This window comes from Podarcis bocagei (genome assembly GCF_964188305.1).
Source record: "Podarcis bocagei genome assembly, chromosome: 14".
NCBI lineage: Eukaryota > Metazoa > Chordata > Lepidosauria > Squamata > Lacertidae > Podarcis > Podarcis bocagei.
This window is the reverse complement of record NC_138139.1, coordinates 41144005-41158680: the sequence shown is the minus strand read 5'-3', so window position 1 is coordinate 41158680 and position 14676 is coordinate 41144005. Positions and strand designations below refer to the sequence as shown.

At 44.6% G+C, this 14676-nt stretch overlaps 1 protein-coding gene across 1 annotated transcript in view; it reads right to left on the bottom strand.

Annotated features, from left to right (window-relative positions):
- LOC308572895 (BOS complex subunit NOMO1-like) overlaps nucleotides 1-14676 on the bottom strand; it is a 36224-nt gene that overhangs the window by 20051 nt on the left and 1497 nt on the right. Inside the window, exons 2-16 of the mRNA XM_081169390.1 lie at nucleotides 14200-14289; nucleotides 13395-13440; nucleotides 11751-11851; nucleotides 11528-11634; nucleotides 10660-10732; nucleotides 10285-10437; nucleotides 8951-9088; nucleotides 7894-7983; nucleotides 7131-7236; nucleotides 6883-7033; nucleotides 5251-5428; nucleotides 4183-4324; nucleotides 3003-3134; nucleotides 1655-1791; nucleotides 662-749 (exon numbers count right to left, since the gene is read on the bottom strand). Coding sequence (XP_081025516.1) covers nucleotides 662-749; nucleotides 1655-1791; nucleotides 3003-3134; nucleotides 4183-4324; nucleotides 5251-5428; nucleotides 6883-7033; nucleotides 7131-7236; nucleotides 7894-7983; nucleotides 8951-9088; nucleotides 10285-10437; nucleotides 10660-10732; nucleotides 11528-11634; nucleotides 11751-11851; nucleotides 13395-13440; nucleotides 14200-14289 — 1732 coding nt within the window. The remainder of the gene's footprint in view (nucleotides 1-661; nucleotides 750-1654; nucleotides 1792-3002; nucleotides 3135-4182; nucleotides 4325-5250; nucleotides 5429-6882; nucleotides 7034-7130; nucleotides 7237-7893; nucleotides 7984-8950; nucleotides 9089-10284; nucleotides 10438-10659; nucleotides 10733-11527; nucleotides 11635-11750; nucleotides 11852-13394; nucleotides 13441-14199; nucleotides 14290-14676) is intronic.

Here is a 14676-nt window from a genome sequence, read left to right as displayed (position 1 = left end):
ACAGTTGCAATTCTGATTTCAGATTCCGAAGGTTCCCATACTTTAAAACTATATCACACTAGCATTTGCTGGCAACCTGAAACCTGCTGCCTAAACAAGAGGCTTGCCTAACAGAAGACACAACCTCACCTATTCTCTGTCTCAGTGCAGATTGCATAGGTAGATAGGCACTCCTCCTACGTTCCATGGCCTCCCACATGGTGTGCCCCCTACAGGACTGGCAGAGTACTCCAGGATGCACTTGGTTCCTCAAACTCAGGAGAAGGCACCCCAGGAAGGTCCTGGTTCTTGGTCTACTCCAACCTCAAAGCAACAACCCTGCAAGGGAGCCTAGCCCAAGACAGCGATTGGCCTACAGTCATCCAGTGAACTTGGGATTTCCCAGTCAATGTCCAACATGCTAACCATCTTTTGCAGCTTACCTGCCTATGGCTATCTGTTGATCCTACAATACTGGATATTAGGCTAGGCGCTCCTGCTCTTTGGAGAATGGGGTAAACCAATACACCTTCCTGTATTTGTGGACTCACCTTGCAGTGGGGTGCAGCTTTGGGGGCTGTTATGGGGGCTGCACTTCAAAATTTACCACTATCTGTTGGGAACTCACACACAAACACATACACATACACACAAGACCATTCATTTCCAACGAGACACTTACCCGGCTTGGAGAGGCAGAATCTGTTCACCCCTTTGGACAGGTTATAAATGCCAACGTTCTCAGGTCCATTTCCATCCTGATAAAACTCCTGATGACAAAAAACCCAAGCAGTCTATTAGCAGGTATTGAATCCCAATCTTTGAAGTTTCCAAGTCAGTTTTCAAACAACTACAGCAGTTTCCAAATCTGCCTCCAAAATTAAGTGGGAAAGGCAGTAAAGGCAAAGGACCCCTGTACGGTTAAGTCCAGTCAAAGGTGACTATGGGGTTGTGGCGCTCATCTCACTTTCAGGCTGAGGGAGTCGGCGTTTGTCCACAGACAGCTCTCTGGGTCATGTGGCCAGCATGACTAAACCGCTTCTGGCACAACGGAACACCTTGACGGAAACCAGAGCATACAGAAATGCCATCTACCTTCCCACCGCAGCAGTACCTATTTATCTACTTTCGAACTACAGTGGTACCTCAGGTTAAGTACTTAATTCATTCCGGAGGTCCCTTCTTAACCTGAAACTGTTCTTAACCTGAAGCACCGCTGCGCCGCCAGAGCACAATTTCTGTTCTCATCCTGAGGTAAAGTTCTTAATCCGAGGTACTATTTCTGGGTTAGCGGAGTATGTAACCTGAAGTGTATGTAACCTGAAGCGTATGTAACCCAAGGTACCACGGTACTAGGTGGGCAGGAGCTGGGACAGAGCAATGGGAGCTTACCCCATTGTGGGGATTCAAACTGCCGACTTTCTCATCGGCAAGCCCAAGAGGCTAAGTGGTTTAGACCACAGCACAACCAGCAATATAGAAATATATTACTTAAATCATTAATTTGATATTTATGGGCAGCGGCTAGGTTGGTGATTACCAGATTTTGGAAGGGACTGGGAGGGGCAACTCTTATGGTCAATACTGAGTCTGACTGTCTATAAGGCAGCTGCCTATGACACTATGTTGGGGGACAGTTCAGGCCAAAGAGAACACATATAAGCCGTGATCTCACCAAAGTGATCGCATGGGATAGAGAACAGCGCAGCATATAGCCGGTCTGGCGGAACTCAATCCCTGACGCATCTTCTTCCAAAACCTCAAGTTCCAAGGATTTGTTCTTCCAGCACCAGTCTTCACGGATGATGCTCACTTAAAAGGAAAAAGACAGACCAGTAAGGGGAAGGTGTCATGTCTGATGCTTATAAAGCAAGCAGTTAGACATGCACAGGAGTCATCCGAACATTTTGTAAGCACTAGCGTTTAAAAATAAGTCCAGATATGGAAGAACTGGGCATATTCAGCCAACGTGGCGCCCTCCGGATGTGGCAGGAACAGCCATTCCCATCATCCCTGACCATTGGCCGTGCTGGCTGGGGCTGATGGGAGCTGGAGCCCATAAAAAATGGAGGGCACCACATTGGCTACCCCTGCTTGAAAAGGAAGTATGCAAGACATAAGGAACTTATATGCTTTCACCTGTACATTCTCCATATTTCTCTCTCTCTCTCTCTCTCTTTGGAAAAAGAAGTACACCGCAAGGATTGTACACATTGGACACAGAAACCAGGGGAAACTTCAGCGTGCAAGAGAACATGGGAAAGTTTCTTTTTAATAGGGTATTTTCCTTCTGGGTTTTTTTTTAATAAGCAATTGTATAAAAATGATTTTTTAAAGAAAAATAACATTATGCTGCCTGGTTAAGGCATCTTTTAAAACGATTAACAGGGTGGTGGCAGTGGTTTATTTATTTATTTAATGGCAGATTAAATTGATTAAACACTGAAGGCTGAACTTCAGTGGAGACATATCTTGTTCAAAAAGTGGGGCATTGTTTAGGGATTTTTGTTGGGGTCAAGAATAAATTTTGGGAGATTTTAATTCTACTGTCCTATTGATATTATTTTTTCGCAGCTTTGTTTTTAATTCTTATGTCTTATGTGGAGGTGGTTTAGTTTTGTTGTGTACATTTTGACATGCTTTTATTTATGGCTTACGACTGCTGTTATATATATTTAAAATTATGAAATAAACGTTTTCATGTTGGAAGCTGCCTTGAGAATGGTTTCAACTCTGGAAAGGGAGCACAGAAATAAATGATATGGTGAAAAGTGGAGCATAAATATGAATGAGTAGCACATTCTGGCACAATTTGAAACAGTGAAAAGGCAATAAACACCCCTGTGCAACCAGACTCCCTCGCCCCACATGCCCTCTCTTGGCCCCCCAAAATCTGCTCCAGAGGTTTTTGGGGTAATTAGGCAAGGCACGTAAGAAGATTAAGTTCCATTACACAGGTGGAAATCTTTGCACTAGCGGATGACTTTATTACATACAAACTAAAAGCACTGCATTGTCCTTACTTTTATACTTTCCAGGAAGCACATTTTCAAACAAGAAAGTCACTGAGTTAGACTTTGCTGCAAGTTGAAGGCTACGCTTCTCCCCCTGCCGGTTCACGGACTGGAGTGTCACCGTCAATTCGCCACAAGCATCTGGGGGAAGACAAAAAGAGGAGAATGTGCAGGTTTCAGATTGGCATGTTTAGTCAGCAGCCTCCTTAGGACTTTTGGGGGGGGGGCAGAGGCTTGATTCAGATGTTAGCTTCTTGATGAGAGACAGCACTCATTTGAGAACAAATCTGGATCTACCAGCAAGCAGACACTCAACAAGAATTTGCAGCCAATCACATGATTGCATCCAGCAAACTTCCTCTGAAATCAATGGCCCCCAGGTAGTCATGTCAATATACAGGCTTACTCTGTGTACGAGCAACACTAAATATACAACCCACAAATTCCCAGGCAAGGATATCTGTACGTTACACATTTGCAAACAGGGGCCCCATTCACGCTTTATATTTTGTGCCAAGACAGGTGTAGGGAGAGCAGCATTCCCTCGTGGAAGGTTTCCTGGGGGTCACATTCCAGCGCTGAGGCAGGGCCAGGCAGAAAGAGGAGGGAGAAAGGGAGTGCAGCTCTTAACTTTGTAGGCTGCATTTCAAGCATGCAAAAGTCAGAGGACACGACGGACGCACAGCTTTCTCCATCCAGGTACACAAGAGGCATTATGGCAGCTGCAAGGGTATATTCTAGCCAGGAAACAGCTCTCAATGGTGTGGAGAAACATTGGTGAGGGCTGTGGAGAGGCACTATAGCCTAGGGAGGGCCAAGGGGCCAGACAGAGAGGCCTGGAGGGCCGCATTTCAGCCTGATGTTCCCCAATTCCACCCCAATGGGGGGGGGGAGACTGCCAAAGGGAAGTAAAGCCTCCTTTAAGGAGACTGACAGGCGTAAGGATAGTTTAGTGTGCTGGGAGATCCCCTGGAGGTCCGCAGGCCTTAGCCTTGGTGGCTATATTGCTACAGTAGTCAACGTGGAGCCCTCCAGATGTTGAAGGACGGCAACACCCATCACCCCTTGCTGTCTGGGGCTGATGGGAGTTGACGCCCAACAAGATCTGGAGGGCACAGTGTCAGCTATTCCCGTCAGACCATATGAGCAACCTAAGTCAACTATTTCCACCTGTCGGCGCAAATCTTACCCAAACAAGTGACTTTCCCCGAAATGGAGGCCAGGAACTGTGAGAAGGTCACGTCCAGCACCGGTTTGGAGGCAACCGTCACAGGAAATGTCTTGGGTTTCAAAGCAAGGCCAGCTCTGGATTCTGCCTCGGGAACGATCACCTACAGCAAATAAAATGACGCTGAGAATGACCTCCTTGTGTGAAATGGAGCAACACAGATAAAAGACGAAGAGTAGAAGGGTTTGGATTTGATATCCCACTTTATCACTACCCGAAGGAGTCTCAAAGCGGCTAACATTCTCCTTTCCCTTCCTCCCCCACAACAAACACTCTGTGAGGTGAGTAAGGCTGAGATACTTCAGAGAAGTGTGACTGGCCCAAGGTCACCCAGCAGCTGCATGTGGAGGAGCGGAGATGCAAACCCGGTTCCCCAGATTACAAGTCTATCGCTCTTAACCACTACACCACACTGGCTCTCAGACAACAGCTGCACCCCATTCGCTGAGCAGCAAGGAGCAAGGAACTGGAAATATGCAAGGAGATCACTGAGTATGCTTGCAAAGGCTGATGGAAGTTGTAGGCCGAACTTCCCTCAGGCCGACCACCTGGGGCTCACATACCAGTGGTGGGTGGAGCAATGAATGTCAATTTTTCCCTTTGTGCAGTAGCGTAGTTCAGGGTTTCCCAAACTTAGGTCTCTGGCTGTTTTTGGACTACAACTCCCATCATCCCTGGGTAGCAGGACCAGTGGTCAGAGATGATGGGAACTGTAGCCCAAAAACAGCTGGAGACTGGGAAACCCTGGTCTAGTTTCTACACACCCACACCCACTCCTCTGCCCTCTAAGAGGGAAGAGAGAAGCATTATCAGAGTTCAAGGACACATTCCAGCCAGGGAAAAACTGGGGTACAAAGCAGGGAGAGTAAAGGGTTCCAAGGGCCAGGTAGAGAAGGTTTGAGGGCCACATGTGGTCCCTGGGCCTAAGGTCTCCCACCGCTTTGAGAAACAGAAATCTGCTTCCAAGCTTCCAGATTTGATTGCTTTTACAAGTTATTTCTTTTTTTAAGAGGTATTAGTTATTCTGACCTGGATGACATAGGCACCCGATTTTGCCTTGAAGCAGAAAGCACCGCGAGTGTCCGTTTCTGTAGTAAGCATCAAGGTTTTGTCCTTGTCTTGAGGCAACATCGTCACCTTGTATTTGTTGATCTGCTTGACAGAGTCAGGAAAGCGGGTTACTGATATCTGGCCGCAGACACTGAACCTATTGGGGAAAGAAGGGCATTGCCAATGGTCAGGAACAACTGGAATTGTCTGGAAATCTAAAAGGCCACAAGGTTCCCAACACCGATATAACAACACCATTGTTGTTGTTGATGACAATTATACACTGTACTACCTTTAACTTCCAAGGATCTCAAGGCACATGGTTCTCCTCCTCCCCATTTCACCCTCACAATAACCCTGTGAGTTAGGCTGGTCTGAGAGCGAAGTGATTGGCCCAAGAGAACTTCATGGCTGACTGTGGACTCAAACCCTGGCCTCCCAGGTCTGAGTCTAACACTCTAACCATTACACCAAACTTGCTCCCGTGTTGGACAGAGTGTTGGATCAGGACCTGGGAAAGCAAAGATCAAAGCTATGAAGTTCACCGAGTAGCCTTTAGCCAGTCACTTATTCTCTGCCTAAGCTACCTCAAAGGGTTCCTGTGAGGATAAAACGGGGAGAACTCTGTGGGCCACCATGAATGGCTTGGAGGAAAGGTGGGACAATGTCATTGGATTTGGATTAAAATCCCGCTTTATCACTACCTGAAGGAGTCTCAAAGCAGCTAACATTCTCCTTTCCCTTCCTCCCCCAAAACAAACACTCTGTGAGGTGAGTGAGGCTGAGAGACTTCAGAGAAGTGTGACTGGGCCAAGGTCACCCAGCAGCTCCATGTGGAAGAGCGAAGACGCGAACCCGGTTCACCAGATTACGAGACTCTTAACCGCTACACCACACTCAAAAACTCTAAGGTATCTGGGAGGTTTTTAAAGAATATCTGAAAAATAAATATAGTAGTTTAAATTCTGTTGCAGCATTCGAGGAACTTCAGTAATAGTTGTAAGGTAGATATAAGAAATGTGTATTGGCAATAAATAATATGAATTTGAAGTATGGCATAGACGGGAGGTTGGGTCTTTAGTGTTAAGACCAATAGATGTTTTATTGTTTGCTAAGAATATTATGTGTCTATGGTTATTTTTGTAATTTGTGTATAATTTGGTATTTGTGTTTTTTGTTTTTCTTGTTGTATAAATAAAAAACTTTAAATAAATAAAAAAACCCTCTAAGGAGTCTCTAAGGTGCTACTGGACAATTTTTTATTTATTTATTTTGACTGCGTCAGACCAACATGGCTACCTACCTGAATCTACATTCATTCATTCATAAATAAGCAAGCCACACCAGTGGTCCATCTTGCTTAGCACTGTCTACTCTGACTGGTAGCAACTCTACAGGAGGTCAGAAGATCTTCCCTAGGCCTACCTGGAGATGTTGGGGCTGGAACTCGCAACCTCCTGCACATGAGGCAGCTGCTCCGCCACTGAGTTCCAGCCCCTCCCTGGTGTATGGTAGCTTCCTGTGCTCCTATCCCAAGGCCTCTTGGCTCTGCTCTGAAAAACCCCAATCCCACCCTTGCTGTCTTGCTCGGCTTCCTACTCAGACACTCACTCTGTTGTGATGATGTCAGCCAGCTGGGGAGTGTTGGGGGCAATTTTCACCGTAATGGTCTCGAAGAAGAGGTGCTCTTTCTGGGCTTGAATGGTATATGTTCCAGTGGTTATGTTTTCAAGTCGGAAAGAGCCGTCAGACTTGGTAGTAACTGTGGACAGATTAAAAATGGACAGATTGTGTTTGAATTCAGCTTGGCCAAAAGCATCAAATAGGTAGGACGCCAGAGCAAAACAAGAAGCACATACCCTTAATCTGGTTATTCAGCGTCACAGTAGCATCTGAAACGCCTTCCCCTTCTGGGCTGTTCAAAACCCTCCCTGTGACTGAGAAGCCCATGACATGGAAAATGGGCTGGAAGGGAGGAAGTAGGAGAGATCAACAGCTGAATAATAAAAATTTTATTTTTATTAGATTCAGGTAGGTAGCCATGTTGGTCTGATGCAGTAGAAATATATTTTAAAAAAATAAAAAGTTGTCCAGTGGCACCTTAGAGACCAACTAAGTTTGTTCTTGGTGCACACAAAACCACATACCAAGAACAAACTAAGGACAATTTTTTTAAAAAAAAAATACATATATTTTTATTATTTAAAGATTTTATTGAGGTAAATCAAATCAATACAATAAAAATAACAGAAGTACAAAAAAGGCACACTGTATATCCAAGAAGGATTCAGCATTAGGTTTGTAAAGTACTTAAGACCATTAGGAAAACAAAAATTATACATTATGCTACGGAGAGGGAGTCCCATGTGTCCATTTTTTCGTAAATAAGATAAAATCCCACCAAACAGCGCAGAATCTTTCAGGGTCCTCCAAGCCTTTGGCAACACGTGATTTAGAAGTTATTTTTTCAGCATCATACTGGAACTGTTTTTCCTCCCTCCTACCCCATTTGAAATAGTTCTGAATTGCTGGATTATTTCAGCTTAAGATACATCCATCCATACGATATGCTTTACCTAAATTCATCCAAAGTGCAAAAAGGGTAATTCGAGAAGAGCTCACCTCAATTTTCAAACTGTCATGCTCCACCGTAAAGTCCAATCTAGATGGAGCAACATCAAACATAATTCTCTCGCCTCGGTAAAAGGGGACCTGAGAAGAATGCAGAGCCCCAGGTTAAGCAACGTGTTTCTCCAAAAGACAAATCCAGACAAAATCCAATCCATTGCAGTGGGAAGTGTTTCTCTAGCAATGGTGACTGTTGAATCTAGGGGCCCTCCAGGCAATCGGCTGCATCCAACGTTAGCCATAACCAGAGTAAAGAAATTAACGGGCATGATGAGCTTAGGCCATTCATTTCAATGAGTATACTCTGAGTAATACTTAGTTGGATACAGCCCAATGTAATAATATGTATCTACCTGAAGGGGGAGAGGGACGCGGGTGGCACTGTTGGTTAAACCACAGAGCCTAGGACTTGCCAATCAGAAGGTCGGCGGTTCGAATCCCCGCGACGGGGTGAGCTCCCATTTTTCGGTCCCTGCTCCTGCCAACCTAGCAGTTCGAAAGCACACCGAAGTGCAAGTAGATAAATAGGTACCGCTCCGGTGGGAAGCTAAACGGCGTTTCCGTGCGCTGTTCTGGTTCGCCAGAAGCGGCTTAGTCATGCTGGCCACATGATCCAGAAGCTGTACGCCGGCTCCCTCGGCCAATAAAGCGAGATGAGCGCCCCAACCCCAGAGTCGTCCACGACTGGACCTAATGGTCAGGGGTCCTTTACCTTTACTTTAAGGGGGAGCACCATGTACATTTTGAGCTCATGGGAGAAAAAGTTGGATATAAATGCAACAAATAAATCTCTGTCTCTCTCTCACACACACATACAAAATATGTTTGAAAAAAGTTTATTTTATTTTTTTCAAGCCTACTTGCTGTTTGCAGTGGGGAGATGAGGGTGTGTGTGTGGCTGCAGAGTGCAAGTGTTGTTGTCACACACACCAGTTTCTATGACCTCCAACTGCACCCATGGGCCCCAAGAAGGCGGATGACCCCTGCTTGTAGCCTTCACTTTTGAGGAAATCATTATTCAGAAAGGCCGGGGAGCTCTCTCATTACTCACCACAGTGTATTTCCCACTCGGCAAAGACAGAAAAGTAAACGAGCCATCCTCTTTGGAGATGACATTGCACAGATAGGCGAGAGAATCATCCCTGGCAGGAAAGCCGTCAACTGGAGAGGTGCTGCAGCCCATGATGTCCTGTACAAAAGAAGGCAGACAATCCTCTATACCGAGAACAAGGAACCCCGAGAGGCACAGAATTTCCCAATGCATAAATGGGAGCTCTGTGGCTGCCAAAGCTTCCCCATTCATCTGGAGATGGTCTTCCCTCTTCACGTAAACAAACAGGGAAGTTGGCTCACTGAGCAGCAGACAAAACAGATGCTTCACATGCAAAAACCAGGACTGTGCGCATGGAACTCAGGTACAGAATCGCTCCCTCCCCCTCCCAAGACGCAAGAGAAACTCACACCGCCCATCATCTAATTACTTTGGAGCATTGGCCGTTCCCCACAAACCAGATGGATGGGAGCCGTGTTCAAGCTTGGATCCCTAGAAGTTGTTGGCATACTTCTCCTATCATCCCTGATGGTTGGTAAAACTTTAGAAATGTGGTCCTCCATCTGTACTCTGAAGGCACCATCTGTTTCAGCTTTTAAATACCTATTGATAACTTTTCAATTCTGTAAGATTTATGCAGGCAAGTAAGAATACCTCTTTCCATAAAGGTCAGCTGATTTCTAATTTTAACTTTATTAATAGGGATTTTATTGTATGGAAGTATTTTGGCTTTTTTGCGTTTTAATGGAGATACAGTGGTACCTTGGATTAAGAACTTAATTCGTTCTGGAGGTCCGTTCTTAACCTGAAACTGTTCTTAACCTGAAGCACCACTTTAGCTAATGGGGCCTCCTGCTGCCGCTGTGCCGACCGCTGCACAATTTCTGTTCTCATCCTGAAGCAAAGTTCTTAACCCGAGGTAATATTTCTGGGTTAGCGGAGTCTGTAACCTGAAGAGTATATAACCTGAAGCGTATGTAACCCGAGGTACCACTGTATATAAATACTTTTTATGAATAAAATGAATTAAGCGACACAGTCCCTTTCTTCCACAGCCTGACTCTACCACTATCTCATTCTGTGAAGACCAGGCTCATTTAACTGCAGTTAGGCACGTTTGTCAAAAACAGTACAAGGGGGTAAAAAAACAAGACCGATATCACATCTCCACAGATGTCAAAAACATTCCGAGTTGTATCCAATGTTAGTCCTACTCAAGGTAAACCCATTGAAATTAATGGGAATGACTAACTTGGGTTCATTAGTTTCAATAGGTCTACGAGGGGGGTGGATAGTTGGCTACAACCCTCTCTTTTACATGATGTACAACTGACCTCCTTGGTTACCGACGACGAGAAAAGGAGGAACATGACCCCTTTCATGGGCTCCCCATCACTCCGGACAGATCCTGAAACGTTGTAGCCAGCGACAACGAGAGGGCCAGAGGCATAAGCATTGGAACTGGTCACTCTTACAGTTGTGCTGGCCTGAAATATAGAAAAATGTGAACGGTTGGTCTCATAATTCCACAAAAACAGTTAACATATGGTTTTGGAGGCCTTTATTTGTAATTTCTGTAAATACAAAACCATTTTGACCATTGAAAGATCCTTCTTGTTCTGAGAAAGTCAGAACCTTAAAGTCACTTCACCAGCGTATGGGGCACATTTGTGTGCAAGCTCGACGCTTCCATTTACAGCAGCACTCACCTCTTTCAGCATCCAGGTTGGATGGGAAGCAAAGATTTCGTATTCCCCAGGAAGGACTTTGAAAAAGGCATACCTGTAGAAAGGGAAAGTTGGTTCACAAACAGAATAGCTCTGGCTAACAGGGTGTGCCGTACGATGATGATATTTGTACCCACCCACTATGTGCTTCACCACTGAGCTATGGTCCCCTGCCCTTCTTTTTCAAACAATTCCTCCAAGACTGTAAGAGAGGAATCGGAAGCAAAAACTTTCACGCAGTCGCTCAGGCCCTACATTTTCAACTGTCCAAAAACCATCTCTGGTATACAAGCAACACACTCTATTTATGCAGCCATTACCTTGCTCTCTCAGCCAGATCCTTCTCTTTTAGTTACTGTGCTGTTTTTAATGGGGTTGTTTTACTGCACATGCTATTTATGGATTTCTGTATTTTAACACTTGCACAGTTGGGTTTTTATGCTCGTAAATCGCTTTTATAATAATAATAATAATAATAATTATTATTATTATTATTATTATTATTATTATTATTATTATTATTATTTTTATTTATACCCCGCCCTCCCCAGACAAGGCCGGGCTCGGAGTGAGTCCTAAGTGCTGTATGTAGATAACCTATGCTTTGTAAACTAATGCTCCACATATGCAGTCCCACTGGCACAATGGGGCTGCCATTTCCTTTCCTCCCACCTGTGTGCTCCCCAAAGCTGCTCCAGGGAGCCCCTCAACTCTCCAGAGTTTATTTTGAGGGTGGACGTGGCAGGGTGGGCTGGAGAGGAAGTGGAAAATCCGCTGAACACCCAGAAATCTGCTGCGCCACAGAAGCTACAGCATGAGATACAGCCCTGCGGCAACAAGTCAGACTCACTTTCCGCCCGGCTGAGTGGTCGTGGCTTGTATGCTTGCCTCCGCACCTGGATTCCGCAGTGCAACAAGAACCCCGGCAGGACCCAGTGTCTGACCTTTGCTGAGCACCTGGAAAGGGGACAGAGCAGCTCTTCAGCTTGCAGGGAAGAAAGCACAGAGGACCTGCTTCCCCATCACCTCCTCCAAAAGGAGGCAGCAGCGGTCAAACAGCAAGGACCTTTTACCTTCCCATTTACGGAGAAGCCTGTAAACACAAAGTTGATGTCCCCTCCTTTAGTGCAAATGTCATTGATGCCATCCACATGGATGTCCACGCTTGTGGGCTCTGGTGGGGAGGGAATGAAAGGGAAAGCATTAAACGGAGGAAAAATTATGTCAATGTCTTCTGCGACTGCTATACATGAAGCATCATTCCTTAAACCATATCCGCCCCAAACATTTTAAAGCACTATGATGCCATTTTAACAGATGCAGCTTTTAGCAAAGAATCCTGGAAGTGTAGTCTGTTAAGGGTGCAAGAGTTGTTAGGAGAACAGTATTTCCCTTGCAAAGAAGAGGGATTGATTGTTAAAGCAATCAATACAGTTCTGTAAAAATAGGGACCTCATAACAAACCTCTGCACCCTTAAACAATAGTTCCCAAGATTGTCTGGGGGAAGCCATGACTGCTAAAAATGGTATAAGGGTGGTTAAATGTATGGGGTGGTGCATAGGGGTTAAACATGAGGCGGGTGTAGCCTTGGTTGCTTCAGATATCATGTGAAGATGCTATCGTTTTGCCAAAGTTTTCCCTGACCCATGAGATTGGACCTTGCTATTTCTGAATTCCTCCACCATGTTGCTAGAAGACAGAAACAGGCCCGTTTGATGACATTTGGAACAGTTTTATTGCATTTGTTAACATCAGTTCAACAGATCAAAGACCCCCGCAGACCTACAGTAGGGTTTGGAGGGCCTTATGTGGATTATTTTGAACACTTCTGGTCAATAGATTTATAAGTTGCAAGTGATTCCTAGTCTTAGTTATGGGAAAGGGGAGACAAGATCAGGCAAACCGGTTTAGCATTGTGTTTTTTTAAATGCTGTGATCCAAAGAGCTGTTTGGTTTACCTGTTTTATTGGTTGTTTTCATTATACTTGCAGGGGGAGGAATTCAAAACTGAATTCCTGTTTTTACCTGCTCCTGTGTACTTAGCGCTGTTTTTTCTGTTGTTATGATACTGTGGATTTTTAAGGATTTTTTTATACAGCTCAGGGTTTGGTTTTTTTGTAAAATTAAGTAGCTTAGAAAGGCTTTCAGTAAATAGATAATAAAATCAAGGCAGGATTTCCCCCAAATAGACAGGGTCACAGCACATTTTTCACCATGCAAGGCCACCAGATCCTACACAGAGCCCTGTTCTTATCTCTATAGCTTTCGACTTTTTATCACCACAGAACAGGTGTGAGGAATGCTTGGTGCTCCGGTTGCAAAACCACAACTCTCTTCAGTCCCAGCAAGCCCAGTCAAGGACCAGGAATGGTGGGGAGCTGTAGTTCAGCCACAACTGAAGGGCCAAAGGTTCCCCATGCCAGCTATAGAAGCAAATGCCATTAGAAATGAACTTTTGAAAACCTCGGTTTCAGTCCAGTGCAATCCTATACTGTCCTTTTCAGTGAGTTATTCCCAGGACTTATTCCCAGATGAGAATGCCTATGACTGCAGCGTTACAGCGCAGTTCTGTACATTGGGTCAGCAAACCTTTTTTTCAGACAGCATGCCAAAAGTGAGCAGAGCCAAACATACACACCAAAATGATCTAAAACCAACGTTCGGAACAATTCATATCCCACCCCATCAAAATACAAACAAACAGGTACATACATACCAAAACTCCACCCTAGGGGAGGTTCAATTTTAAGGACAAAATCCCCCTACAAAAGAAATCATGAACATTTTTTGCAATTACAATAAAAATACAACAGCTTTCTAAAGAAAACCCAGCAGTTGACTATCTTCTATCTTAAGGGGTATCCAATAAATCCTATGCACTAGGTAGAGTACTTTCTTTTATCTGTCCTGAAGCTTTTAACGTTCAACTTCCTTAGATGTCCACAAGTTCTGAATGTTATGAGAGAGGCAGAACCTTTTCTCCATCCATTTTCTCCATGCCATTAATAATTTTATAATCTGATATTGTGTCATCTCTTATTCACCTTTTTTCTAAACTTAAAAGTCCCCAAAACCTCCAGCCTTTCCTCTTAGTGGCATTACTCCATCCCCTTGATAATTGTGGTCGCCCTTTCTGGAAACTTTTCCAATTCTGCAATATCCCTTTCCAGGTGAAGTTACCCAAACTGTACACAGTACAGTATGCCCTCAACTTACGTACATTTAACTTTTGCACAATTAGCTGTACACGCAGGGCAGAAAAATAAACTCAAAACTCAAGAAAGATCTACGCCAGGGGTCACTAGCCTGGAACCGGTAGCCCCTCCCTCACCCAGCGCTAAAATTAGGCTTGAAAGCTTGCCACTGTAGCCTGTAGAACAGACAGCAGCAGTGTGTGGTTGACAGCGGTGTGGAGTGGGGTGATGGTGTTCCCAGTTTCTCCAGTTTGCAAATTTACCCACAGGTACAAAAAGGTTAGCGACCCCTGGCTGTCACAGTTCAGGTACCATATGGTTGCTTACCTTATCGTACAGAGGAATCATGAAGTAACCATTATTTGGAGCACAGTCTGTTTGGTATTTCAAGGTTCCATGCTTGGTGTACAATTTAATCTATAAGTTAAAAGCAAAAAACCCACAATGGAATATGGTAATTCTGCTACAGCAATTATTTGTTATTTTAAACTCATATACCTCGCTTTTCTTTATATTAAATACACTCAAAAGCTTTTTGCAAAAAAAAAAAAAAAGAACACACAATGACCTGGTTTGCAAGGCACATTAAAACACAGTTAAGCTTAAAAATATGGTTTCAGAGCAAAAACACCATATGCTGGTGAACAGGAAGAAAACTAAATGTTTCATGTCCATCCCCCCACTCCTCCTGCTGCTCCACTCCAGGAAGCAAAGCCATGGTTTAGCTCAGCTTTATGTCCAAACCTAGGCTTATGGTTCGGCTCCGCCAAACAAAACACAAGCAGTAAGCTAAGAAGAAATCTT